This window comes from Phyllobates terribilis, unplaced genomic scaffold (assembly GCF_046119375.1).
Source record: "Phyllobates terribilis strain yellow unplaced genomic scaffold, ASM4611937v1 Scaffold_7__3_contigs__length_470593459, whole genome shotgun sequence".
Lineage (NCBI taxonomy): Eukaryota > Metazoa > Chordata > Amphibia > Anura > Dendrobatidae > Phyllobates > Phyllobates terribilis.
Genome location: NW_027362767.1, coordinates 348,813,071 through 348,840,224, shown reverse-complemented (window position 1 = coordinate 348,840,224; position 27,154 = coordinate 348,813,071). Strand labels below are relative to the sequence as shown.

The following is a 27,154-nucleotide window of genomic DNA, read 5'->3' as shown; positions in this document are numbered from 1 at the left end:
GGCTCTGGCAGTGCTCCTTCTGTTCCTCTTTGCACAAAGGAGGAGGTAGCGGTCCTGCTGCTGGGTTGTTGCCCTCCTACGGCCCCCTCCATGTCTCCTGTTGTACTGGCCTGTCTCCTGGTAGCGCCTCCAGCCTCTGGACACTACGCTGACAGACACAGCAAACCTTCTTGCCACAGGTCGCATTGATGTGCCATCCTGGATGAGCTGCACTACCTGAGCAACTTCTGTGGGTTGTAGAGTCTGTCTCATGCTACCACAAGTATGAAAGCACAACTAACATTCAAAAGTGATCAAAACATCAGCCAGAAAGCATTGGTACTGAGATGTGGTCTGTGGTCCCCACCTGCAGAACCACTCCTTTATTGAGGCTGTCTTGATAATTGCCAATAATTTTCATCTATTGTCTATTCCATTTGTACAACATCATGTGAAATTGATGGTCAATCAGTGTTGCTTCCTAAGTGGACAGTTTGATTTCACAGAAGTTTAATTTACTTGGAGTTATATTCTGTTGTTTGTGTTCCTTTTATTTTTTTGAGCAGTGTACATACACGCAGATATTGTGTATGTATGTACAGTACAGACCAAAAGTTTGGACACACCTCATTTAAAGATTGTTCTGTATTTTCACGACTTTGAAAATTGTACATTCACACTGAAGGCATCAAAACCATGAATTAACACATGTGGAATTATATACTTAACAAAAAAGTGTGAAACAACTGAAAATATGTCTTATATTCTAGGTTCTTCAAAGTAGCCACCTTTTGCTTTGATGACTGCTTTGCACACTCTTCGCATTCTCTTGATGAGCTTCAAGAGGTAGTCACCGGAAATGGTTTTCACTTCACAGGTGTGCCCTGTCAGGTTTCATAAGTGGGATTTCTTGCCTTATAAATGGGGTTGGGACCATCAGTTGTGTTGTGCAGAAGTCTGGTGGATACACAGCTGATAGTCCTACTGAATAGATTGTTAAAAGTTGTATTATGGCAAGAAAAAAGCAGCTAAGTAAAGAAAAACGAGTGGCCATCATTACTTAAAGAAATGAAGGTCAGTCAGTGCGAAAAATTGGGAAAACTTTGAATGTGTCCCCAAGTGCAGTTGCAAAAACTATCAAGTGCTACGAAGAAACTGGCTCACATGAGGACCGCCCCAGGAAAGGAAGACCAAGAGTCACCTCTGCTTCTGAGGATAAGTTTATCCGAGTCACCAGCCTCAGAAATCGCAAGTTAACAGCAGCTCAGATTAGAGACCAGGTCAATGCCACATAGAGTTCTAGCAGCAGACACATCTCTACAACAACTGTTGAGAGGAGACTTTGTGCAGCATGCCTTCATGGTAACACAGCTGGTAGGAAACCACTGCAAAGGACAGGCAACAAGCCGAAGAGACTTGTTTGGGCTAAAGAACACAAGGAATGAACATTAGACCAGTGGAAATCTGTGCTTTGGTCTGATGAGTCCAAATTTGAGATCTTTGGATGGACTCTACATGCCTGGTTCCCACCGTGAAGCATGGAGGAGGAGGTGTGATGGTGTGGGGGTGCTTTGCTGGTGACACTATAGGGGATTTATTCAAAATTGAAGGCATACTGAACCAGCATGGCTACCACAGCATCTTGCAACGGCATGCTATTCCATCCGGTTTGCGTTTAGTTGGACCATCATTTATTTTTCAACAGGACAATGACCCCAAACACACCTCCAGGCTGTGTAAGGGCTATTTGACCAAGAAGGAGAGAGTGATGGTGTGCTATGCCAGATGACCTGGCCTCCACAGTCACCAGACCCGAACCCAATCGAGATGGTTTGGGGTGAGCTGGACCGCAGAGTGAAGGCAAAAGGGCCAACAAGTGCTAAGCATCTCTGGGAACTCCTTCAAGATTGTTGGAAGACCATTTCCGGTGACTACCTCTTGAAGCTCATCAAGAGAATGCCAAGAGTGTGCAAAGCAGACATCAAAGCAAAAGGTGGCTACTTTGAAGAACCTAGAATATAAGACATATTTTCAGTTGTTTCACACTTTTTTGTTAACTATATTATTCCACATGTGTTAATTCATAGTTTTGATGCCTTCAATGTGAATGTACAATTTTCATAGTTATGAAAATACAGAAAAATCTTCAAATGAGAAGGTGTGTCCAAACTTTTGGTCTGTACTGTATATATATCTCTATCTATCTACTGACACTGTAGTTAACAAGAAAACAAAAGAGAAAGTACAACAGAGTCTATTAGCAAGCAAGGCTCGGACTGCTCCAGGTAGCACAGTGAAGTCTCAGCAACACCAGTCCTGTGATGTTGCTCTCTGGCTTCAACCCAACACAGCCTGGAGACTTCACTCTCCAGACCACACACTACTCAGAACAAACTACTGACTGAGTATTTAACCCTGCTCAGCTACACATTGAGGGGAGGTAGGGGAATGGCCTCCCAACCTCTTTGCCATTCCCATAAAACCACATCCTTTTAAGAGCGTTATCCCCAACATATAACATGCTGGAAGGAATTCAGTAGGTTTTAGTTCACACAGGCTAGCAACTTGAGTGACACATACCTCCCCTCGTAGATCACACCAATGACTCTGTCACAATACACACACAGGTACGTTGCGTTACTGCGCGCTCTTTTTTTTAATACATTGTCTATACATTCCTGCACTTTTTCAGTTGTATCTTATCCTTGTGGTTTGATCCTGATGAAGACGTTTGAAAACCTTGAAACGCGTTGACAAAATAAACCGTATTCATGCTTCGCCTTCGTGTGTTTTCATATATTTGAAGAATGGGGCAGCGCAGATTTTGAACCACATTTACAGTATTTTTTAATTTAGCCATTTAATCATATCTTTGAATCCATTATAAAGCATTTACTATTAGGTAATCCAATCCACTGAGGGGTTCATACAAGCCATTAGTATAACACGATGCATGATTAAAAATTTGGTTGTTCTGTGGTTAACAGGGCTTTGGGATAATGATCATGAAATCCCCAAAATGTCAAAATCCTATGACATTTGTTCTGGCGCCTTTTGGCTTAGAGTACAGTATGAGAGAAATCAAAACAGACATCAATATATGACACTTATAATTAGAAACCATTACAATATCCTCAGCCGGCGTTCAATAAGCAGTGCGCTTCATGACCGAGCAATCAGTGGTAATAAGGGCTCGGCGCTGCTGCTGATCCGCACTAGTAATGCAGCATCTCCGGCCACACACGGCTTATTCATACAGCCAATGTCTGGTCAGCGAGTAGATAAGGAAACACAGACTGTTGTTCAGTTTTTATTACTGAAAAATACATAATTTACTGATAAAAATTAACCCTGACTTATGTGCATTAGTTATGTGGATCAGAGGCAGAGCAGCTCTGTAATGGGGTGAGATCACGGGGTGTAGCCCTCCGCTGGCCCAGATGTCATCAGTCTGATGAGGTCATTAGCCGCCCCGGAGAATATCCGCTCATTATAGGGACACTGGAGATTTCCAGGATGTAAGAGAATGATATGGGTAACTTGTCCATGCCCTACATATGCTAATACTTTTTAGCAAGTTCAAAGAGCAGCACAGCCGGGAGCTTTAATAGAAACAGGACGAGGTTGCATGCAGAAATGAATCAGCTCAGGCAGCGGAGAGGACATGTAGGTATATGGGGCATATGAGTATACACTGTGCTGTAGATAATCACAGCCGCCCATGTACAAAACCTGTCACTGATACGTCACCTGACTCAAGAGAGACCCGACTATGGCGCGATCCTGTGTGCCCCCCAATACTTCATCATTTACACAAGAACTGTGGGGGAATTTAGCAATGGATCTTAGCTTAATTACAATGATTAAACAGCAGCAAACTTTGGAGCAAGTCACATTTGTTCAAAATGTTGTCCCTTTTTGTCATTTTGCCCTACACACTTACCCACTCTATAGAAGTGACAGGAGAGGTGGGCTGGATGGAACTAAGGGTAGCGGGTACGCCCTCCACAGCCGGACGGTAATTTATGCCAGGGATTTGGTAAGAATATTCCAGTTTAGGGCTGGTATAAAGTCCTATATTTTTGGCGTATAGATAGACAAAGATCCGAATCAGGAAACACTAAATGCAGCTGTGACCATCTGATGCATGGACCCTGTCTGTGCCGGACTCCATTGCTGGACCTGCCATATCCGCGCACACCGTATATTGCATCGCTTGTCATGTCTCACACACAACTCACCGGTCTTCCACTGCGGTGGCTCCAAGTAAGTGCATGCCGTCTTCTATGTCGTCAAACACCCGGGCCAGCTTCTCTTCTCTCTCCTGTAAAGCGATTTTCGCCTCATCCAGCTGTTTGTTCATTTTGTCATACTCCTCTTGGCTGAGTTCTTTATATGCTACACAGAGGGTCCGGTATCCTTCCTAAAAACATCACAACAAGGGTATTAGTCAAAGGCGAAGACTGAACCATCTGAGTATACTTGTCTGTAGTCAGCAAGTACTTGGACCAGATTTAAAGAAGAGATCAGAAAATGCTAAATAATTCACTGACACTGTCATTACAAGAAATACTTGTTATAGCAATGTGCAGAATGCAGGCTGCTATTTACAGTAGTCTATAGTCTGCCAATGAAATCCAAGTCCAGATTGCAGAAATGTAGAATTTCCCTGAGCATTAAAGACCCATTATCATGGTCTTATGATCCAACGAGAGTCCACAGGAACGCTCATCCCCGATCTCAACCCGGTGGAAACACGTCCAGATCATTTCATGCCAATGATGCTTTGTTGGCAGAGCGGTCACTGGTGTAAATAGAGAATGTGCTGCTGAGAATAATGGTAACTGTGCGGGGAACAACGTCTGAACTAATGAAGATTCGACCCGTCAGCCTGCACTTTCATACTGACTGCCGTGTTAGTGAGGGTTTAATGAGCGCCAATTGACAGTCTATGGCCTTAATTGGCACTCATTATGGTGCAGATTATTTGGTGGTGTAAATGGACCATGTAATATCACGGTCAGCATCCCGGTGATCTTAACATACAGAAGTTACACAGCAGCCAGCTGTCAATCACTCATCACTATGTGTCCGATGAGGTCTCTAAAACCTCCTATTGGCCTCACACAGGACAACGGAGTGACAACAGGTCCACTTTTGCACATTTGTTTGGCAGTTTTCCTGAATCAGACAACAGTAACTAAAATTGCTTATGGCCGTCTGAGTTCCTAACTACAGAAGTTCATGAAATACCCTGTATTTAATGCAGAAGAAAAACTTTTCTGCTCACTGATTTTGGCCACTATCAGTAGGATTGGAAGAAAATACAAAAATATGCACAGAAGCTGAAGACGGCTGTGCAATAAGCGTGTGATCATCTAAAGGGTACAGTCCTGTCTGATACACCTATACTATTAATACATGTCTGGACTTGAGCAAGTATAAATGTCAAATGTACCAATGCATTCTGCTCGACGTGAACCTTGATGCGCTCAACCTCATCCCGGGCCACTCTATGGAACACCGAAGAGTCGGCTCCTTTGCAGAAAAGGAAAATTTTGCCTGAAATAAAAGAAAAAGAAGGTGAACAGATCACAAACGTCACCGTAACAGGGAGAGCAACACCGCGTCCTAGTGTAAACACAGCATTAAAGGGGGTTGTCCATTTTTGGAAAAATCCTATCACTCAGCTGCAGTTTGTACTGAAAGAAAAAAACCATAAAAACAATCTGCTGTATTCACCATCCTTGGGTCCGGCATTGAGTCTCCACTGCTGATGCTTTAGTGGCTGCAATTGTCTGCAGCGCTGTCGTCGTGTTGACAGCACTGCAGCCAATAATGGAGCTCAGCAGCTCTTCCCTAGTTGACAGCACGAGCTGCATAGAGCCACGGAGCTCACAGGATTCATTATGCTCTTTTTTTTCTTTTAATACATTATTTTATTAAATCATAGAAATAAAAGACGAGAATAATGCACAAGCTGAACTGCTGAAAACCTAAGGATGCAAACCAGGAACATGACATTGGTGGGCTCAGCACGTGAGCACGGCTGTGCGCGCTGTGCCAATCCCTCTGTGCCAATGTTTGATTAAGAGTTTCCTCCTCCACATGCATTTATATTCCCCATATCTACCTGTGCTTGCTCTAACGAGCACACTCATTCTCCGCCTCACCGGATCAAAGTTCAGCACGTGCAGAAGCTCGTACCTGGTAATAAAAATCAGAAATTTAAGCAGAGGTTATACAAAGAAAGCAAATAAATCTCACAGCAATGTAGAAATACACTGTCTGCTTTACGACAATCTCTACAATATAGAGGGGCTGTCCGAGCATATAATATTGATGACCTATCGTCACTCCCACCTATCTGACACCTGGTATCCCCTCCAATAAGCCGACATTACCTCCAGTGGTAAGAGCAGGGCAAAAAAAAATCACTTTTACTTGTGTAACAGCTGCTGCCAATTACTGCAGATCAGCTCCTAACCTCTTAAATTAGAGCTGATCTGCAGTACTCAGCAGCGGCTGCTACACATTGATGAGCAATGTGCTACTTAGCTCCATTCAAGGCTTACACCCGCCCGACAGAAATAACAGCTGATTGGTGGGGATGCCTGGTGTTAAGGCCCTCGTATACATTGGACTAATATCGTCCAAACCCGCCAATATCGACGGGTTCGGACAATGGTCTAAGGTGTATGGGGGCACAGGCTGACTGATTGTCATAGAAGATATCGAGGGCACACGTCAAATTTTGGACTACCGATCGCATTGCTCTCCCAGAGATAAATCGCCAGCAGAGATGACAACACAGGAGCACTCAGCCAAACGAGCGTCCGTGTATAGGAGAGACGGAAGAGAAAGCTGAAGCATCGTTTTGCCAACAGCCATCCAATGTGTATGGTCAGCTTAACACCCCCACCGATCTGATACTTATGTCCACTCTGATATCAAATGATCAGAAAACCCCTTTCATTTACTGTGTAAGTTTTTTGAAAGTGCAGTAGATGGCAAAGAATGGAGAGCTGGTGTGCATGTCCCACCGCCGCCCCAATCAGACCGATACTGCAGAGCCCCATTTTTTGGATCAATGCCGGTCCCAGAAATGGACCCACAGTGATCCACAAATTATCGCCTACCCTGTGGATATCTACATGCCAACCCTTAGAGCTTTCCAACATGCTTAGCGATTAAATTAATTGACATTTTAGGATATTTATTTCCAGCTAGTAAATAAAGAAATTCTGATTGTATGCACCAGGCTTCCTGCGTCCTGCTGAGATATCGGATGCCATTACATCCAGTACATGCAAAGCTCAGTGAGATGAAGAACCTGGACCTCAGACTTGTACACCATAGTTACAGATGATATACATCACTCACAGAAATAAATATCCTGAAAACTGAAGGAGTAGAAATAGGAAAGCAATAGAACTTTTCCATTTTTAAAAACTATAAAGCATTATATCCACACTGGAAAATCCCCCTTGTAAAGTTATGTCTGTGTGCCCACGATGCGTTTTTTTAAGCGTTTCCACAGCGTCAAAAACGCTGCAGAAACGCTTAAAAAATGCATGGTAGAAGGCCTGCCATGTCCCCCAATGATAATCCGCATGTGCTATGCACATGCTGCGGAAATTTCCGCTGCGGATTATCATTGCGGAAAAAAAAGTAGCACTACCAATTATTTTGCGGAAGCGCGGCGTTTTCGCCGCCAATGACTTGCATTAGAATGCGCCAATTCCGCAAGACTGCATCTGTACTTGCGTAATTGGCGCGTTCTAATGTGCGGATGGTACCCGGGAGTGGAGGACAGGAGACTCTCCTCCACACCCAGGTAACATTAAAAAAGCTGTAAAACAAGAATAAAATAAAAAATAAATGTATACTTACCTTCCGCCGGCCCGCGGTGCGCTCCGCCTTGCTTCCCGGCACTTTGCGATGGAATGAAGGACCTGCGCTGACGTCAGAGTCATGTGACGGGTTACGCGACGCTGACGTCGGCAGGTCCTTCACTCTACCGCTGCCGGCAGCCGGGACCGAGCGAAGCATGACAGTGCGGGCCATCGGAGGGTAAGTATATATTTATTTTTTGACATTCTCTCGGTCGCACTATATAAATCCATGCCATTTGCATGGATTTATATAGTGTGACCAAGTTGTCAAGCACTTTCCAAGTGATGCTAAAATCACTTGGAAAGTGCTTGATAACCCGCATGCAGAAACGCATGTGAAGAATGCTTCACATCCGCATGTCCCTGGCAGGAAAAACGCATGTACAATCCGCATGTACAATCCGCATGTACAATCCGCATGCGTTTTTTTCTGCCAGGGAGATGCAGAAATGCTCAGGAAAAAATCCTGAGCATTTCTGCATCGTGGGCACATAGCCTTAAAGGTTTATTCTCATCATTACTAATGGATATTGTCAGATGGTTCTTGTAAAAACAGGCACTTCTACAATTTAGAGCTCATAACAATTTACACGTATTTTTGAGATATTAAACACTTTTCTTGTTACCTAGGAGACCGACCACCGCTGTTCTCTAGCTTGCAAGCACTGGACTTAAGCTGCCCGGGAATAAGTAGGTAACAGCGTGCTCCAGCAATTTTCACCACGTTCAAAAGAGTTCTTACAAACTTAAGAGGGAAAAAAGCTAGTAAGCAAGGTACTTATTCTAGAGAAACATGATGACCCCCTGAGACAATAGGTCTCTGAGAATCAAGAAGTGTATTAAAGAATATGGGAGTATAAAAAAATATTGTTTAGTAACAGTCAAAAAATACACAGAGAGAATAATAAAATAAGGTGCCTCATGCCAAGAAGAGACGCAGTGACAAAAACCTTTTTTAGGGCAAAATACAGGACAACAAACAGCTACTGGCTAAAATATTAGTCCTGGTAAGAATACTTGTGAAAAATATATATTAGACAGTCATGCAAAGTTCCCAATAAAAGTGCCCAAGGTGGATCAGACAAAGTTATAAAGGGCATAAAAGTAATAATTACCTAAAGCCAAAAATGTTGAAAATGTTTACCATAGAGGTGTAATGCTGCTTCTCTCCACTCCGATGCGCGTTTTGTCTTAATTCTTCTGGGAGTGTGTGAAGAAGCAAGGCGAAACGCGCGCCGGGGTGGTGGTATTTTGCTCTAAAAAAGTTTTGGGCACAGCGTCTTTTCTAGGCAAGAGTCACCTTATTTTATCATTCCCTTTGTGCATTTTTTGACAGTTAATAAAGAATAATTTTTTTATACTTAGTATTCAATACACTTCTTGCTTCTAAAAGACCTATTGTCTTAGGGGTAATCATGTTTCTATTGATTGTGGAGTGTTGCCCCTCTTAAGTAAGGGCTTTTGGGACAGCCATGTTTATCAACTGTTCAACTGTGTTTATTCTGCTGTCTAGCAGCGGTGGTAAGTCTTCTAGGCAACGAGCTGTAAAGAAAAAGATAAAAGTATTAATATCTCAAGAACGGCTGAAAATTTTAATAAGCAAATTGTAAAATTGACAATATCCTTTCATGAAAATGGGAACAACCCTTAGGCACGTACCATCAATATCCTATGCGGTGTTGGGGCTCTGACTAATGTGACCCCTGTCCATCACTAGAAATGGTCGCAGCACTAATACAGCAGCGTGTGCATAGTCAGTGACTGACTATATGGCCTGTGAAATAGGCAGAGGTTACAGGAGCAGCCATGTCCTAAAGCAAGGAGATACAAGTGAGGTAAGCTCCTCGGTTTCCTCATTCATCTCATTATTTCTTCCCTCCACTCGCCATCCATTCAGCTCCTTTCCTCTTCTCAATCTCCATCTCCGTCCATTTGCTTCCCTCATTACCATCAATCTGTCAGCTGCCTCGTTTATCTCCATATGTCTGCCTCATAATGGTGACTGAGCACTACAGGAAACGTAAAGGAGCCGACGGCCATCATACTTACACCTCCATCTCATTCTTCTGATTTTTCACCCTCATAAGATCATTTTCCGTTCCCATGTATGTAAATCCATACCTGAAAGAAAGGTAACGTAAACCCAACTAATCAGCATCACCATATGTCATAGGCATCGGGCAGGTAGAGTAAGGATCTGCCCTGGCACGGCCTTCAGAGAGGAGATCAAAGAAGATCACAAATCACAATCCAAAATACACTTATTTGTGGACATGCCCCATTTAGCTGCAGTGACGAGACTGAAGCCCCATCTGCTTAAAAAAAAGCATATAAGCCTACGCTTTCCAATATGTGAAAATAAGGTGGACAGGAGCAGGCCCAGCGCGCGTGGACAGGAGCAGGCCCAGCGCGCGTGGACAGGAGCAGGCCCAGCGCGCGTGGACAGGAGCAGGCCCAGCGCGCGTGGACAGGAGCAGGCCCAGCGCGCGTGGACAGGAGCAGGCCCAGCGCGCGTGGACAGGAGCAGGCCCAGCGCGCGTGGACAGGAGCATGTGCTGTGTGCGTGGGGCCAGTGTTCAGGTCCTCATAAACAGACGATAGTCAGCTGAACCCGCAGATATTGGCGAACAGTCTAATATATACACTGCTCAAAAAAATAAAAGGAACACAAACAACAGAATATAACTCCAAGTAAATCAAACTTCTGTGAAATCAAACTGTCCACTTAGGAAGCAACACTGATTGACGTCCACAGATGGGGGTTGTGCTCACAGCCCAACACCATGCAGGACGCTTGGCATTTGCCACAGGACACCAGGATTGGCAAAGTCACCACTGGCGCTCTGTGCTCTTCACAGATGAAAGCAGGTTCACACTGAGCACATGTGACAGATGTGACAGAGTCTGGAGACGCCGTGGAGAGCGATCTGCTGCCTGCAACATCCTTCAGCATGATCGGTTTGGCAGTGGGTCAGTAATGGTGTGAGGTGGCATTTCTTTGGAGGGCCGCACAGCCCTCCATGTGCTCGCCAGAGGTAGCCTGACTGCCATTAGGTACCGAGATGAGATCCTCAGAGCCCTTGTGAGACCATATGCTGGTGCAGTTGGCCCTGGGTTCCTCCTAATGCAGGACAATGCCAGACCTCATGTGGCTGGAGTGTGTCAGCAGTTCCTGCAAGATGAAGGCATTGAAGCTATGGACTGGCCCGCCCGTTCCCCAGACCTGAATCCGATTGAGCACATATGGGACATCATGTCTCGCTCCATCCACCAACGTCACGTTGCACCACAGACTGTCCAGGAGTTGGCGGATGCTTTAGTCCAGGTCTGGGAGGAGATCCCACAGGAGACCATCCACAACCTCATCAGGAGCATGCCCAAGAGTTGTAGAGAGGTCATACAGGCACGTGGAGGCCACACACAATACTGAGCCTCATTTTGACTCGTTTTAAGGACATTACATCAAAGTTGGATCAGCCTGTAGTGTGTTTTTCCACTTTAATTTTGGGGGTGACTCCAAATCCAGGCCTCCATTGGTTAATAAATTTGATTTCCATTGATGATTTTTGTGTGAATTTGCTGTCAGCACATTCAACTTTGTACAGAACAAAGTATTCAATGAGAATATTTCATTCATTCAGATCTAGGATGTGTTATTTGAGTGTTCCCTTTATTTTTTTAAGCAGTGTATATGTGGGCCTCCCAACTATTCGAATAGAAGATGTCAGGGGAGAGAAGCATCAAGCAGGTTGGAGTTGCAATGGCTGATCCTTTTGTTCCCTGGGAGACAAGAGGCTGCCAGTGGAGCCCAGAGGTAGAGGCCAACGGACAGAGCAGCCCAGAGGAAGAGGCCAACGGACAGAGCAGCCCAGAGGAAGAGGCCAACGGACAGAGCAGCCCAGAGGAAGAGGCCAACGGACAGAGCAGCCCAGAGGAAGAGGCCAACGGACAGAGCAGCCCAGAGGAAGAGGCCAACGGACAGAGCAGCCCAGAGGAAGAGGCCAACGGACAGAGCAGCCCAGAGGAAGAGGCCAACGGACAGAGCAGCCCAGAGGAAGAGGCCAACGGACAGAGCAGCCCAGAGGTAGAGGCCAACGGACAGAGCAGCCCAGAGGTAGAGGCCAACGGACAGAGCAGCCCAGAGGTAGAGGCCAACGGACAGAGCAGCCCAGAGGTAGAGGCCAACGGACAGAGCAGCCCAGAGGTAGAGGCCAACGGACAGAGCAGCCCAGAGGTAGAGGCCAACGGACAGAGCAGCCCAGAGGTAGAGGCCAACGGACAGAGCAGCCCAGAGGTAGAGGCCAACGGACAGAGCAGCCCAGAGGTAGAGGCCAACGGACAGAGCAGCCCAGTGGAAGAGGCCAACGGACAGAGCAGCCCAGAGGAAGAGGCCAATGGACAGAGCAGCCCAGATCAGGAGCAGAATGGAAAGGGCAGCCCAGAGGAGGAGGAGGAGGAGAACGACGACAAGGCAGCCCAGAGAAGGAGAACAACGATGGACAGGGCAGCCCAGAGGAGGAGGACAACGGACAGAGCAGCCAAGAAGAGGAAGAGGAGGCCAATTGAAAGGGCAGCCCAGAGGAAGAGGAGGCCAATGGAAAGGGCAGCCCAGAGGAAGAGGCCAATGGACAGAGCAGCCCAGATCAGGAGCAGAATGGAAAGGGCAGCCCAGAGGAGGAGGAGGAGGAGGAGGAGGAGGAGAACGACGACAAGGCAGCCCAGAGAAGGAGAACAACGATGGAAAGGGCAGCCCAGAGGAGGAGGAGGAGGAGGAGGAGGAGGAGAACGACGACAAGGCAGCCCAGAGAAGGAGAACAACGATGGACAGGGCAGCCCAGAGGAGGAGGACAACGGACAGAGCAGCCAAGAAGAGGAAGAGGAGGCCAATGGAAAGGGCAGCCCAGAGGAAGAGGAGGCCAATGGAAAGGGCAGCCCAGAGGAAGAGGAGGCCAATGGAAAGGGCAGCCCAGAGGAAGAGGAGGCCAATGGAAAGGGCAGCCCAGAGGAAGAGGAGGCCAATGGAAAGGGCAGCCCAGAGGAAGAGGAGGCCAATGGAAAGGGCAGCCCAGAGGAAGAGGAGGCCAATGGAAAGGGCAGCCCAGAGGAAGAGGAGGCCAATGGAAAGGGCAGCCCAGAGGAAGAGGAGGCCAATGGAAAGGGCAGCCCAGAGGAAGAGGAGGCCAATGGAAAGGGCAGCCCAGAGGAAGAGGAGGCCAATGGAAAGGGCAGCCCAGAGGAAGAGGAGGCCAATGGAAAGGGCAGCCCAGAGGAAGAGGAGGCCAATGGAAAGGGCAGCCCAGAGGAAGAGGAGGCCAATGGAAAGGGCAGCCCAGAGGAAGAGGAGGCCAATGGAAAGGGCAGCCCAGAGGAAGAGGAGGCCAATGGAAAGGGCAGCCCAGAGGAAGAGGAGGCCAATGGAAAGGGCAGCCCAGAGGAAGAGGAGGCCAATGGAAAGGGCAGCCCAGAGGAAGAGGAGGCCAATGGAAAGGGCAGCCCAGAGGAAGAGGAGGCCAATGGAAAGGGCAGCCCAGAGGAAGAGGAGGCCAATGGAAAGGGCAGCCCAGAGGAAGAGGAGGCCAATGGAAAGGGCAGCCCAGAGGAAGAGGAGGCCAATGGAAAGGGCAGCCCAGAGGAAGAGGAGGCCAATGGAAAGGGCAGCCCAGAGGAAGAGGAGGCCAATGGAAAGGGCAGCCCAGAGGAAGAGGAGGCCAATGGAAAGGGCAGCCCAGAGGAAGAGGAGGCCAATGGAAAGGGCAGCCCAGAGGAAGAGGAGGCCAATGGAAAGGGCAGCCCAGAGGAAGAGGAGGCCAATGGAAAGGGCAGCCCAGAGGAAGAGGAGGCCAATGGAAAGGGCAGCCCAGAGGAAGAGGAGGCCAATGGAAAGGGCAGCCCAGAGGAAGAGGAGGCCAATGGAAAGGGCAGCCCAGAGGAAGAGGAGGCCAATGGAAAGGGCAGCCCAGAGGAAGAGGAGGCCAATGGAAAGGGCAGCCCAGAGGAAGAGGAGGCCAATGGAAAGGGCAGCCCAGAGGAAGAGGAGGCCAATGGAAAGGGCAGCCCAGAGGAAGAGGAGGCCAATGGAAAGGGCAGCCCAGAGGAAGAGGAGGCCAATGGAAAGGGCAGCCCAGAGGAAGAGGAGGCCAATGGAAAGGGCAGCCCAGAGGAAGAGGAGGCCAATGGAAAGGGCAGCCCAGAGGAAGAGGAGGCCAATGGAAAGGGCAGCCCAGAGGAAGAGGAGGCCAATGGAAAGGGCAGCCCAGAGGAAGAGGAGGCCAATGGAAAGGGCAGCCCAGAGGAAGAGGAGGCCAATGGAAAGGGCAGCCCAGAGGAAGAGGAGGCCAATGGAAAGGGCAGCCCAGAGGAAGAGGAGGCCAATGGAAAGGGCAGCCCAGAGGAAGAGGAGGCCAATGGAAAGGGCAGCCCAGAGGAAGAGGAGGCCAATGGAAAGGGCAGCCCAGAGGAAGAGGAGGCCAATGGAAAGGGCAGCCCAGAGGAAGAGGAGGCCAATGGAAAGGGCAGCCCAGAGGAAGAGGAGGCCAATGGAAAGGGCAGCCCAGAGGAAGAGGAGGCCAATGGAAAGGGCAGCCCAGAGGAAGAGGAGGCCAATGGAAAGGGCAGCCCAGAGGAAGAGGAGGCCAATGGAAAGGGCAGCCCAGAGGAAGAGGAGGCCAATGGAAAGGGCAGCCCAGAGGAAGAGGCGGCCAATGGAAAGGGCAGCCCAGAGGAAGAGGAGGCCAATGGAAAGGGCAGCCCAGAGGAAGAGGCGGCCAATGGAAAGGGCAGCCCAGAGGAAGAGGCGGCCAATGGAAAGGGCAGCCCAGAGGAAGAGGAGGCCAATGGAAAGGGCAGCCCAGAGGAAGAGGAGGCCAATGGAAAGGGCAGCCCAGAGGAAGAGGAGGCCAATGGAAAGGGCAGCCCAGAGGAAGAGGAGGCCAATGGAAAGGGCAGCCCAGAGGAAGAGGAGGCCAATGGAAAGGGCAGCCCAGAGGAAGAGGCGGCCAATGGAAAGGGCAGCCCAGAGGAAGAGGCGGCCAATGGAAAGGGCAGCCCAGAGGAAGAGGCGGCCAATGGAAAGGGCAGCCCAGAGGAAGAGGCGGCCAATGGAAAGGGCAGCCCAGAGGAAGAGGCGGCCAATGGAAAGGGCAGCCCAGAGGAAGAGGCGGCCAATGGAAAGGGCAGCCCAGAGGAAGAGGCGGCCAATGGAAAGGGCAGCCCAGAGGAAGAGGCGGCCAATGGAAAGGGCAGCCCAGAGGAAGAGGCGGCCAATGGAAAGGGCAGCCCAGAGGAAGAGGCGGCCAATGGAAAGGGCAGCCCAGAGGAAGAGGCGGCCAATGGAAAGGGCAGCCCAGAGGAAGAGGCGGCCAATGGAAAGGGCAGCCCAGAGGAAGAGGCGGCCAATGGAAAGGGCAGCCCAGAGGAAGAGGCGGCCAATGGAAAGGGCAGCCCAGAGGAAGAGGCGGCCAATGGAAAGGGCAGCCCAGAGGAAGAGGCGGCCAATGGAAAGGGCAGCCCAGAGGAAGAGGCGGCCAATGGAAAGGGCAGCCCAGAGGAAGAGGCGGCCAATGGAAAGGGCAGCCCAGAGGAAGAGGCGGCCAATGGAAAGGGCAGCCCAGAGGAAGAGGCGGCCAATGGAAAGGGCAGCCCAGAGGAAGAGGCGGCCAATGGAAAGGGCAGCCCAGAGGAAGAGGCGGCCAATGGAAAGGGCAGCCCAGAGGAAGAGGCGGCCAATGGAAAGGGCAGCCCAGAGGAAGAGGCGGCCAATGGAAAGGGCAGCCCAGAGGAAGAGGCGGCCAATGGAAAGGGCAGCCCAGAGGAAGAGGCGGCCAATGGAAAGGGCAGCCCAGAGGAAGAGGCGGCCAATGGAAAGGGCAGCCCAGAGGAAGAGGCGGCCAATGGAAAGGGCAGCCCAGAGGAAGAGGCGGCCAATGGAAAGGGCAGCCCAGAGGAAGAGGCGGCCAATGGAAAGGGCAGCCCAGAGGAAGAGGCGGCCAATGGAAAGGGCAGCCCAGAGGAAGAGGCGGCCAATGGAAAGGGCAGCCCAGAGGAAGAGGCGGCCAATGGAAAGGGCAGCCCAGAGGAAGAGGCGGCCAATGGAAAGGGCAGCCCAGAGGAAGAGGCGGCCAATGGAAAGGGCAGCCCAGAGGAAGAGGCGGCCAATGGAAAGGGCAGCCCAGAGGAAGAGGCGGCCAATGGAAAGGGCAGCCCAGAGGAAGAGGCGGCCAATGGAAAGGGCAGCCCAGAGGAAGAGGCGGCCAATGGAAAGGGCAGCCCAGAGGAAGAGGCGGCCAATGGAAAGGGCAGCCCAGAGGAAGAGGCGGCCAATGGAAAGGGCAGCCCAGAGGAAGAGGCGGCCAATGGAAAGGGCAGCCCAGAGGAAGAGGCGGCCAATGGAAAGGGCAGCCCAGAGGAAGAGGCGGCCAATGGAAAGGGCAGCCCAGAGGAAGAGGCGGCCAATGGAAAGGGCAGCCCAGAGGAAGAGGCGGCCAATGGAAAGGGCAGCCCAGAGGAGGACAATGGAAAGGGCAGCCCAGGGGAGGACAATGGAAAGGGCAGCCCAGGGGAGGACAATGGAAAGGGCAGCCCAGGGGAGGACAATGGAAAGGGCAGCCCAGAGGAGGACAATGGAAAGGGCAGCCCAGATGAGTACAATGGACAGGGCAGTCCAGAGAAGGAGGAGGATGGCGGACAGGGCAGTCCAGAGGAGGACGACGGAAAGGGCAGTCCAGAGGAGGACAATGGACAGGGCAGCCCAGAGGAGGAAAATGGACAGGGCAGCCCAGGGGAGGACAATGGAAAGGGCAGCCCAGAGGAGGACAATGGAAAGGGCAGCCCAGATGAGTACAATGGACAGGGCAGTCCAGAGAAGGAGGAGGATGGCGGACAGGGCAGTCCAGAGGAGGACGACGGAAAGGGCAGTCCAGAGGAGGACAATGGACAGGGCAGCCCAGAGGAGGAAAATGGACAGGGCAGCCCAGAGGAGGACAATGGAAAGGGCAGCCCAGAGGAGGACAATGGAAAGGGCAGCCCAGAGGAGGACAATGGAAAGGGCAGCCCAGAGGAGGACAATGGAAAGGGCAGCCCAGAGGAGGACAATGGAAAGGGCAGCCCAGAGGAGGACAATGGAAAGGGCAGCCCAGAGGAGGACAATGGAAAGGGCAGCCCAGAGGAGGAGGACAACAACGACGATGGAAAGGGCAGCCCAGAGGAGGAGGACAACAACGACGATGGAATGGGCAGCCCAGATGAGTACAATGGACAGGGCAGTCCAGAGAAGGAGGAGGATGGCGGACAGGGCAGTCTAGAGGAGGACGACGGAAAGGGCAGCCCAGAGGAGAAAGAGGAGGACGACGCACAGGGCAGCCAAGAAGAAGAGGACGACGGACAGGAGACGCTGGAGGAGAAAAGGACATGAGAGCCTGTGAGAACAGAAGAGCCTGGCAGCAGCTCTCAGAGAACATAGGAGCACTTGGCTAACAGCTAGCTAATGTATCTGTGGTTACGAGGATAGTGTAATATAAGATAAATATAAAATTAAACAAATGAAGCTCTATGTGTAATAAAGTATGAGATTCCAGTTTTTGCTTGTGACATAATACTTGCGAGGCTGTATAGTAAAAGTGCTGGAACATGTTATACACTAAATCCTAAAAGTTTGTTCTCTGCCCCATAGACAGGAGAATGCGCCCATCGCTGCCCTGCAAATCAACAATTACAGACTGCTGCCCAGTCCACCACTGACTGCAGCTTCAGGGTAGTGGTGGCGCATTCGTTTTTTTCTCTCGAAAGCATCTTTTCTGCAGACAATGTAAAAAATATCTTTTATACAAATGGGTTCACTATATTTCATGCTTTATAATGAAGAAATGGTTTGTTGTTTCCTCAGAAGAGACCAGCAGGGGGAGCCAGCACATTGCAGATTACCAATCCCCTCACATGAACTATAGTACCCAGAGGTGGAGCGGAGCGTCTGTCCGGATTGTGAGAGCAGACAGCTGTTCCAGAAGCAGCACTTGTGAGGACTGCTGACAGCGCTAATGACCCCACTAAACGGAAGCGGGAGCTCTTAGCACCTTACGGAAGCACTGATAAAGTGCTGCAAATGCATGTGACATAATTCCATTATACCTGCAGAATTTATACAGGAGGCAATAAAGGCACCTGGAAATACACACAGAAGACAACAGCTCCGCACAGACACAGCGCAGCTACTCTGAGGACTGTCTGCACTGCAATCACAGTGGACTCCACTCTATTCACCTTGTACGGGACCTCCGCCGCGCCCTCGGTACACGTAGCACGAGACCGCCGCCGCGCCCTCGGTACACGTCGCACGAGACCGCCGCCGCGCCCTCGGTACACGTCGTACGAGACCGCCGCCGCGCCCTCGGTACACGTCGTACGAGACCGCCGCCGCGCCCTCGGTACACGTCGTACGAGACCTCCGCCGCGTCCTCGGTACACGTCGTACGAGACCTCCGCCGCGTCCTCGGTACACGTCGTACGAGACCTCCGCCGCGTCCTCGGCATACGTCATACGAGATCTCCGCCGCGTCCTCGGCATACGTCATACGAGACCTCCGCCGCGTCCTCGGTATACGTCATACAGGACTTCTGCCACGTCCTCCATATACATGGTCAATGATACAGGGCACATGATTGACCACTGCTGCATTTACACAGGCTTTTCAGAGCCCCGTTTCTTGGATTGGTGGGGTCCCAGGGGTCGGACCCTCAGCAATTGGCAAGTTATTCGCCGTCCCATATATAGAGCATAAGTTCCAAACTTGAAGGGATTGTCCAGATTTGAGAGCAAAGTCTGCAGTCGCTCACGAATCATTACAGAGTGCAGTGTGCGCACTGCCACGTTTTCCTGGTATTGAAGGTGCGAGCCAGCGGATACATTACCGCACATGTGACTTGCCAAAGAGTGACTGCAGACTTTGCGCTCAACCCTGGACAACCCCTTTAACATGGCGGTGTTAGGAACATGATTACCAACAGTTCAGCGAACTGGACCACAAAATGGATGTGGCCGAGCTAAACTGCATGCAAAAGTGGACATTTTGGAGCGTTCTCGTGTGCTGGGGGGGGGAGGGGGCAGGTTTAATTAGTCTTCTTTTACGTTGGTAACAATGTCAGTATAAAACACAACAACATATGGAGTCTATACTTGCACTCACTTTTTGGCTCCATTCACGAGAGCGATTTCATCAGGAGAAGAGGAGATGTAAGAACACTTGTTGTCCGATGACACGTCGGGTCCGTCAGCCTGGCACTCGTCTTTCATCTGCACGGTGTGGCACAGACACAGCGCCCGGAGGAACAGCTCTTCCCTGTCCTAGAGGGCAGGAAACACATCAACAGGACACAAAATGTATAAGGTGCTATGCAACATCATCCAGGTACTGCAAATTATAGGAGGCTATTAGGACCTGGTCACAATAGAATAACGTGACGTCAGGTCCTACAAATGCCCATTACCATTGTGAGGAGTCCACATATCACCACCCGACTCCCCCGCCACCAAGCACATTGCGATGTAAGGAACACCCCAGAATGGCACAACAGGGGCGCCTCCTCTGTGGGGGCGCCATGTACTAAACCTACAGGCATCGCCACCGTGGGAAAACTCCTCTGCTATGCACGGGGGGATACAGGCTTTAAAGACCCAGCTTCCACCATTATAGATCTCTACGATGCCGTTGGCTTGGGTCACTAGGGCGAGGTGCCCTCACTAACGAGCTGGTCTTATTATACAGAAGAGCATTACCTGCGCAGCTTTTCCATAGATTCCAGCAGGACCATCGGTCACCGTGCGCCCGTCTACAGCGTCATTGTACTTGTAGCCATCTATGCAGCATTCAATAAACTCCATGGAGTTTTCAGTGAGCGTGCCAGTTTTATCAGTGAACACGTACTCCACCTATGGAAATAGGTAGTTATAGAGTGGGGTCCCTTATTTAGGAGGGAGACCTGCATAGTGAGGATCATCTCCAGCTCCAGACATTTTGGATGGACTGTGTCACAAGAGATATGAAAATGGCTTTTAGAAACCGAACACTCGCTTTAATAAATAAGGAACAAGGAAAGATGAACTTTTTCTCCGCATTTTTCAGCTTATCCCATACCTGGCCGAGCTCTTCATTCAGGTCGGAGGTGTTCACCAGCGCCCCTTCCTTTATTTCCTCGTCATACATCTCTTTATCCCACGCAATAAAAAACGATCCCAAAAACTTTTGCATTTCCACAGTGACATACATGGACACAGGAATGATGAAGTTGAACAAAACCATGAAGGAAAGAAAATCTGTAAAAATCTTCAATATCTGTAAACAAGAGGGAGAAAAAATCATATATATATATATATATATATATATATATATATATATATATATATATATATATATATATATATATATATATATATATATATATATATATATATGAACGAGAGCTGTAAGGTGCCATGTGGAAACCTCATATTGCATTCCAAGACTTTCTGAAATTCTGGAACCACCTGCAAATATAAGCACCCGGGTGCCGTCTTTCGGCAATTCATAAACGTTACGTCTTTAGAAAATCTTCTGAGCTTAGCACCAACAATAGATATCTTCACAAAATAAGAGCGCATGCATCGATAAATTATCCAGGTTAACAAGTTGGTGTTTTGTTAATTAATGTATTAATTTTACTTTAAGCTTTCTGATGTGTGACATATGGAGCTAATGTTATATGGGGTGGGATTTTTCATGAGTTTAAAAAAATAAAATAAAATGCAGACTTATATGTACAGGTACATGAGATGAATGTGATGCAGAGTGGAGCAGAACTATGCATCTGGCAAACGGGTGATCCGACAGGTTTTGTATGGCTCCTCATCATCAGGGATAAGAATAAAGCAAATACTTCAATCCTGGGAGACCCCCCCCCCCCCCGAGGAAGCCCCCTCAATCCTGGGAGACCCCCCCCCCCCCGAGGAAGCCCCCTCAATCCTGGGAAACCCCTGAGGAAGCGCCCTCTAAATCCTGGGAAACCCCTGAGGAAGCGCCCTCTAAATCCTGGGAAACCCCTGAGGAAGCGCCCTCTAAATCCTGGGAAACCCCTGAGGAAGCGCCCTCTAAATCCTGGGAAACCCCTGAGGAAGCGCCCTCTAAATCCTGGGAAACCCCTGAGGAAGCGCCCTCTAAATCCTGGGAAACCCCTGAGGAAGCGCCCTCTAAATCCTGGGAAACCCCTGAGGAAGCGCCCTCTAAATCCTGGGAAACCCCTGAGGAAGCGCCCTCTAAATCCTGGGAAACCCCTGAGGAAGCGCCCTCTAAATCCTGGGAAACCCCTGAGGAAGCGCCCTCAAATCCTGGGAAACCCCTGAGGAAGCGCCCTCAAATCCTGGGAAACCCCTGAGGAAGCGCCCTCAAATCCTGGGAATTCCCTAAGAAAGCGCCCTCAAATCCTGGGAAACCCTTGAGGAAGCGCCCTCAAATTCTGGGAAACCCCTGAGGAAGCGCCCTCAAATTCTGGGAAACCCCTGAGGAAGCCCCTTCAATCCTGGGAAACCCCTGAGGAAGCCCCCTCAATCCTGGGAAACCCCTGAGGAAGCCCCCTCAATCCTGGGAAACCCCTGAGGAAGCCCCCTCAATCCTGGGAAACCCCTGAGGAAGCCCCCTCAATCCTGGGAAACCCCTGAGGAAGCCCCCTCAATCCTGGGAAACCCCTGAGGAAGCCCCCTCAATCCTGGGAAACCCCTGAGGAAGCCCCCTCAATCCTGGGAAACCCCTAAGGAAGCCCCCTCAATCCTGGGAAACCCCTGAGGAAGCCCCCTCAATCCTGGGAAACCCCTGAGGAAGCCCCCTCAATCCTGGGAAACCCCTGAGGAAGCCCCCTCAATCCTGGGAAACCCCTGAGGAAGCCCCCTCAATCCTGGGAAACCCCTGAGGAAGCCCCCTCAATCCTGGGAAACCCCTGAGGAAGCCCCCTCAATCCTGGGAAACCCCTGAGGAAGCCCCCTCAATCCTGGGAAACCCCTGAGGAAGCCCCCTCAATCCTGGGAAACCCCTGAGGAAGCCCCCTCAATCCTGGGAAACCCCTGAGGAAGCCCCCTCAATCCTGGGAAACCCCTGAGGAAGCCCCCTCAATCCTGGGAAACCCCTGAGGAAGCCCCCTCAATCCTGGGAAACCCCTGAGGAAGCCCCCTCAATCCTGGGAAACCCCTGAGGAAGCCCCCTCAATCCTGGGAAACCCCTGAGGAAGCCCCCTCAATCCTGGGAAACCCCTGAGGAAGCCCCCTCAATCCTGGGAAACCCCTGAGGAAGCCCCCTCAATCCTGGGAAACCCCTGAGGAAGCCCCCTCAATCCTGGGAAACCCCTGAGGAAGCCCCCTCAATCCTGGGAAACCCCTGAGGAAGCCCCCTCAATCCTGGGAAACCCCTGAGGAAGCCCCCTCAATCCTGGGAAACCCCTGAGGAAGCCCCCTCAATCCTGGGAAACCCCTGAGGAAGCCCCCTCAATCCTGGGAAACCCCTGAGGAAGCCCCCTCAATCCTGGGAAACCCTTGAGGAAGCCCCCTTAATCCTGGGAAACCCCTGAAGAGCCCCCTCATACACACAACTATCCAGACAGATGCCATTCAGTGCTGATACACTATAAAGGATACCTTAAAAGACTCCTTTTCCTTGCGAGTTTTCTCGTTATACCATGGCTCGTCATTGGCAGGATTGCTCTGCCATACGTATTTCAACGTGGTACAGATGGATGCTTTGGAGACCAGGATGAACAGATAAACTATTAAGAAGGCATTGATTGATCTGCGTTACAAGAAGAGAAGGGGATTATTTTAGTAAACCACAAAGTATAAGATAGAAAGTTACATGATGATCATGTTTACTTGTGTCTATGTGGAGGCAGTTGGACTGAGGGGGTCCGGCTTTGAGCCAGCATAGGATAACCTCAAACCCCGTCGGTCACATGCTGAGCTGATATCTCAACACAAATAGGAAGAACAGTTTCCTCCCGTGTCGAGAAAGAAGGAACTACAGAAATTCAAGTCCTGAAATATGGGGGAGATACATTTCTGAGATTTTTTTTTAAAAAAAGTCAATAACAAAAAACTTTTTTTTAATAGCCATTCTATTCACTGGACGACCTCATAAGAACCTTATAATGTAGCTAGACAGACTGTGCTCCTATAGGCACCGCCGGTCCTCCCTGGGGACGGCAGCCAGCTGTAATTGTGATATTCTTCAAAGGACTTAACCCATTTACACATTAAGGGAGTGTACGATCGAAAATAGCTTGTTGTTTCAATCCGGTTTTTGTGTTACATGGATCTTTAAAATAAAAATGGCAATAATTTTTTATTTCACGTCACGATCTTTAGTTAAAAAAAATAAATAATAATTGAATCCTCACACTGGCCACTGGGGATTTTTTTTAGACTCATACTTACTGTCCTTTCAGCAACAGTTTACAGCAGGATCATTATCATCAGAGGCAGGATTACAATGACAGGTACACCTCTATACACTGCTGATAACACAGGACCCACCAAATCACAGTGGGTGATTTCACACATGCTCCCTGTCTATCAAAATGACTTTGCACACACTCAATAGAAAATTCAATACAAAAGATAGGGTTGAGTTCCGACCATTGTGGCTATGTACATGCGTTGTTTCCTGAAACAATAGGAAGTTAAAGTCTCAAAAAGCCCCAGTGGTTAGTTTGAAAACTACAAGATTTAATTTTTTTTATTCTTAATACAGATCGAGACATGTAAAAAAAATAAAAAATAAAAAATTGTCAAAAAAACAAAACAAAACTATATTTCACCCAAAAACGTGATTTAAGCAATAAGTCATTTTCTGATGACACATTCCCTTTAAAAGTATTTGCAACATAAATACAGGGTAACTCAACACTTAATAATTCCTGGGGGTTGCACCACCAGACCCAGATTGCTGTCAAGGACAGATCTCTGGGGTGTTCGATCATATACAGTAATGGTCCTACTTGCACCCCACTTCTCCATTCATCATCCATAGGACTGATGGAGGAAGTTGAGCGCTGTGTTTAGTCCCAAGGACAATAAATGGAGCGGTTCGTTCGTATTCAGGCTCATTGCTCCATTCAAATGGGGCACTTCTGAGCCCTGGTCCTTGGGATCAGAGGGACGGGTGGTCCCCAGGCCTTCAACAAGTTGTCACCTATCCTGTGCATAGGCTATAGGATTCATTTATGATGGGAGATCTTGACTGCCAACACCTCTACTGATGCAAAGATCAGGTGTGCTCAGGCCTCGTGTAGTCAATGTCCATTACATTGAATAGGAGATAGCATATATACGCACTGGTGGGAACTCCCTTTAAATAAAAGGTTTCCGTCTCAATCTCATACCCCACAATCCTGCTTGTGCCCTACTGATCTGCAGCAGCTTGCCTGCTTAGCACACTACTTATCCTCACGGCTTGTCCTTGAGCTAATAAGCAAGACAGAGGGAAATCCTTTAATTAGAAGACTCCGGGAAGATTATATTGAGAGGTCTGAAAAGAGAAACAACCCTTGTCCCTGTCAGCGCTCACAGGAAATGCCCAGGACGGCTTATCTGAGCAGATAGAAGGCCGGCGTCAGCAGCCGACATATTCTACAAAGTGTCCCTCATACGGAAACCCACTCACTTCTCCACCGCCGAGCGCTTCTGGGACTTTCCTTGGTAGTTTAAAGCCATTTTGGTCTCCATGCCAGTGTACACGGCGACACCTGAAGAATATAAAATGCAGATAAGAGGGCATCAATGCCGGGCGTTTCTCCTACACCTCCAGTGCTAGGATAAAACGTATAAACCGTGCAGGGTGTGTACCCAAGTGCAGCTCTAAAATACATAATTACTTTGGTGTGACGGCTTCAACTTTCTATTTTCTTTTGTTCTGACTTTTCAGATTTGATAGCTTCTTGCAGTGATTGGGCTTCAGAGGGAACGCCACCCAAAATACAGATTGTTGTGTATCACACCCTGACCCTCGACCACCATCTGCTGTGGCTCACAGTCACCCTTTCTTCATGTGACTTCTTCAAAGGGGTATTCCTCAAGTTTGGAAGTTATCCCCCTTCCATGGGATAGAGGATAACTTCTAGATCGCCAAGGGTCCGACCCCGAGCCACCACCAACTCAGGGGATTTGCATACCGATGCTTCATTCATTCCTATGGAGTGCCGAAGATCAGCCCAGTGCAGCGCTCGGCTATCTTTGATGGTCCCATCATGAATGATTGGATCAGCAGAGCACATGTTCGACCACCGCTCCATTCACATGGAGATCTTCAGAACTCCGGTTCTCAGGATCAGTGGTCAGACCCCCCATCACACGGATAGGGCATAACTTCCAAACATGAGAATACCCCATTAAAGGTCCATCACACTCACAGGGGACCCATCACTTTCCCTAACATGTCTGTTTTAGGGAAACTATCCAATCCACAGCAAACCTGCAAGTTTCCACACTGGCCGGTCCGCATCAAAATTGAGGACCTTGCCGCTGATTTCCCTGCGGACTATTGCCCTCTTCCGCTGCTCCAAGGATTGTTTCCATACGGTATAGCCTGGCTTCTTATGGTGACAATTCATCCAATGTGACCACTATAGCCTTTGATTGGCTGCAGGGGTACGCATGGGGTGAAGCGGTGCTGTTGGTGACCATCATGGGTTGTTTTGTTTTTTTAAAACTTCTCATGGACTTTTTTATGGATCGGCATATGTTGGGGCAAACCAGTGTAATCAGAAAAAAAAACTAAAAAAAAAATAGGCTTTATTGCAGATTTTGACTTTCTCAGCGACTTTATTGGGGAAGTTCTACAGTAATTTTTTTTTCAGGAACTAATATATTTCTGGTTAAAAAAAAAAAACAGGGCAATTTCTGCAGTCCCCAGCAGCAGGCAGTGCATCTCGCAGCGCTGGTCACATCCAGCCACTGCCGGTCACATCTAGCCACTGCCGGAGCATAGATCAGCTGATCAGTGGAGGTGCAGGTTGTCAGACCCCACCAATCTGGTATTGATGACTGGTCCTCTGGACAATCCCTTCAAGTCTTTTTTTTTTTTTTTTTTTTTCATTTTCTGCCCAATTTTTTTTTTAGTTTTAGCGGCACCTGCCCGAGTTTGGGGAACGTCTGACTGTAGTGTTCTCAGTAGGAAATATAATCACGGGTATAACAAATGCACTATTAAAACCCTCGTCTTTGAACAATCAGAATAGAGGAAAATTCCTTACACTTACCAAAAATTCTCTTTGTATTTTTTAACGTAGCTCCTTTCAGCAGCAAGTTTTCAGGGCCCAAAGATCTAAATAAGATGCAATGACAGGGCAGTATTACAGAAAGGACAACGCCGAGTTTCGCTTAAAGTACAGAAACTGAAGTGCCGGCACATCTCCGGGGGGTCAGTATCTTCCAGGAAACTTAAAAGGGCATTCCCATCATATCCATACATGTCAGAGATATCAGGCCCCATATGCCTACCCCTCCAGTAGGGTCACCTGCTTGTTAATATGATGTAGTTTTCATAAAATCACAGTTTATCATGTGCAGAGCGCTATGAACCAGGAGGCCTCTACGTGATCGGCACAAGCGCAGGACTCCTCCATATTTATGAGTCGTCGGCCTTCCCCCTCCACTGGGTGATGGCTTTTATCCTATGCTTATAAGTAAGAAGAAAGCTGTGGAATAGAGGGGGTGTCCGCAGCTCATACATACTAACTCCAGGGTGCAGAGGTGTATGGGGGGGAACAAGGTAGACAGTGCACTGGAGAGGGGTGTATGACCCAACGTTTTTCACTAATTTGTGAGGAGACATAAACCTGCTGACATATCCCCCCCTTTAGTGCTTTAAAGTACAGTCTTGTGCTGTTGGTAATGTCAGCAGCTTCACCAAAGAGGGAGAGGGGGCCACATACAGTCCATGTCATTAGAGGACACGAAAAGAACAGCGCATCAGGGGGCAGTGGGGACTTGGTAGGAAAGGTAAGTTTTGAGAGTTTTTTTTCTGACCACTGTCCAGCATTACTAGGAAAAGAAGAAAAAAAAAAAGGTATAACCCATATAAGCAATCCAATGGATCCCGCCATTAACAATGGAGTTAAAAATCAGCGCTATAATAATATGACACCTCCAGAAAAGAAGCCTGGCTACATAAAGCATTGTACCTCGCTTTGACTTCCTGATTAGTGTGGATGTTCATCCGACCAACAAACCTGAAAAAAGAGGAAAAAAAAAATTAAAAGCCAAATCCATTATTACA

General features: G+C 49.0%; 1 protein-coding gene across 4 annotated transcripts in view; it reads right to left on the bottom strand.

Annotated features, from left to right (window-relative positions):
• ATP11C (ATPase phospholipid transporting 11C (ATP11C blood group)) overlaps positions 1-27,154 on the bottom strand; it is a 137,979-nt gene that overhangs the window by 39,151 nt on the left and 71,674 nt on the right. For all 4 annotated transcript variants that reach the window (XM_073641242.1, XM_073641241.1, XM_073641243.1 and 1 more), the window contains exons 8-18: positions 27,060-27,107; positions 26,136-26,200; positions 24,542-24,623; positions 22,522-22,672; positions 20,000-20,197; positions 19,642-19,794; positions 19,052-19,209; positions 9,924-9,995; positions 6,113-6,186; positions 5,438-5,541; positions 4,221-4,402 (exon numbers count right to left, since the gene is read on the bottom strand). In XM_073641242.1, coding sequence (XP_073497343.1) covers positions 4,221-4,402; positions 5,438-5,541; positions 6,113-6,186; positions 9,924-9,995; positions 19,052-19,209; positions 19,642-19,794; positions 20,000-20,197; positions 22,522-22,672; positions 24,542-24,623; positions 26,136-26,200; positions 27,060-27,107 — 1,287 coding nt within the window. The remainder of the gene's footprint in view (positions 1-4,220; positions 4,403-5,437; positions 5,542-6,112; positions 6,187-9,923; positions 9,996-19,051; positions 19,210-19,641; positions 19,795-19,999; positions 20,198-22,521; positions 22,673-24,541; positions 24,624-26,135; positions 26,201-27,059; positions 27,108-27,154) is intronic.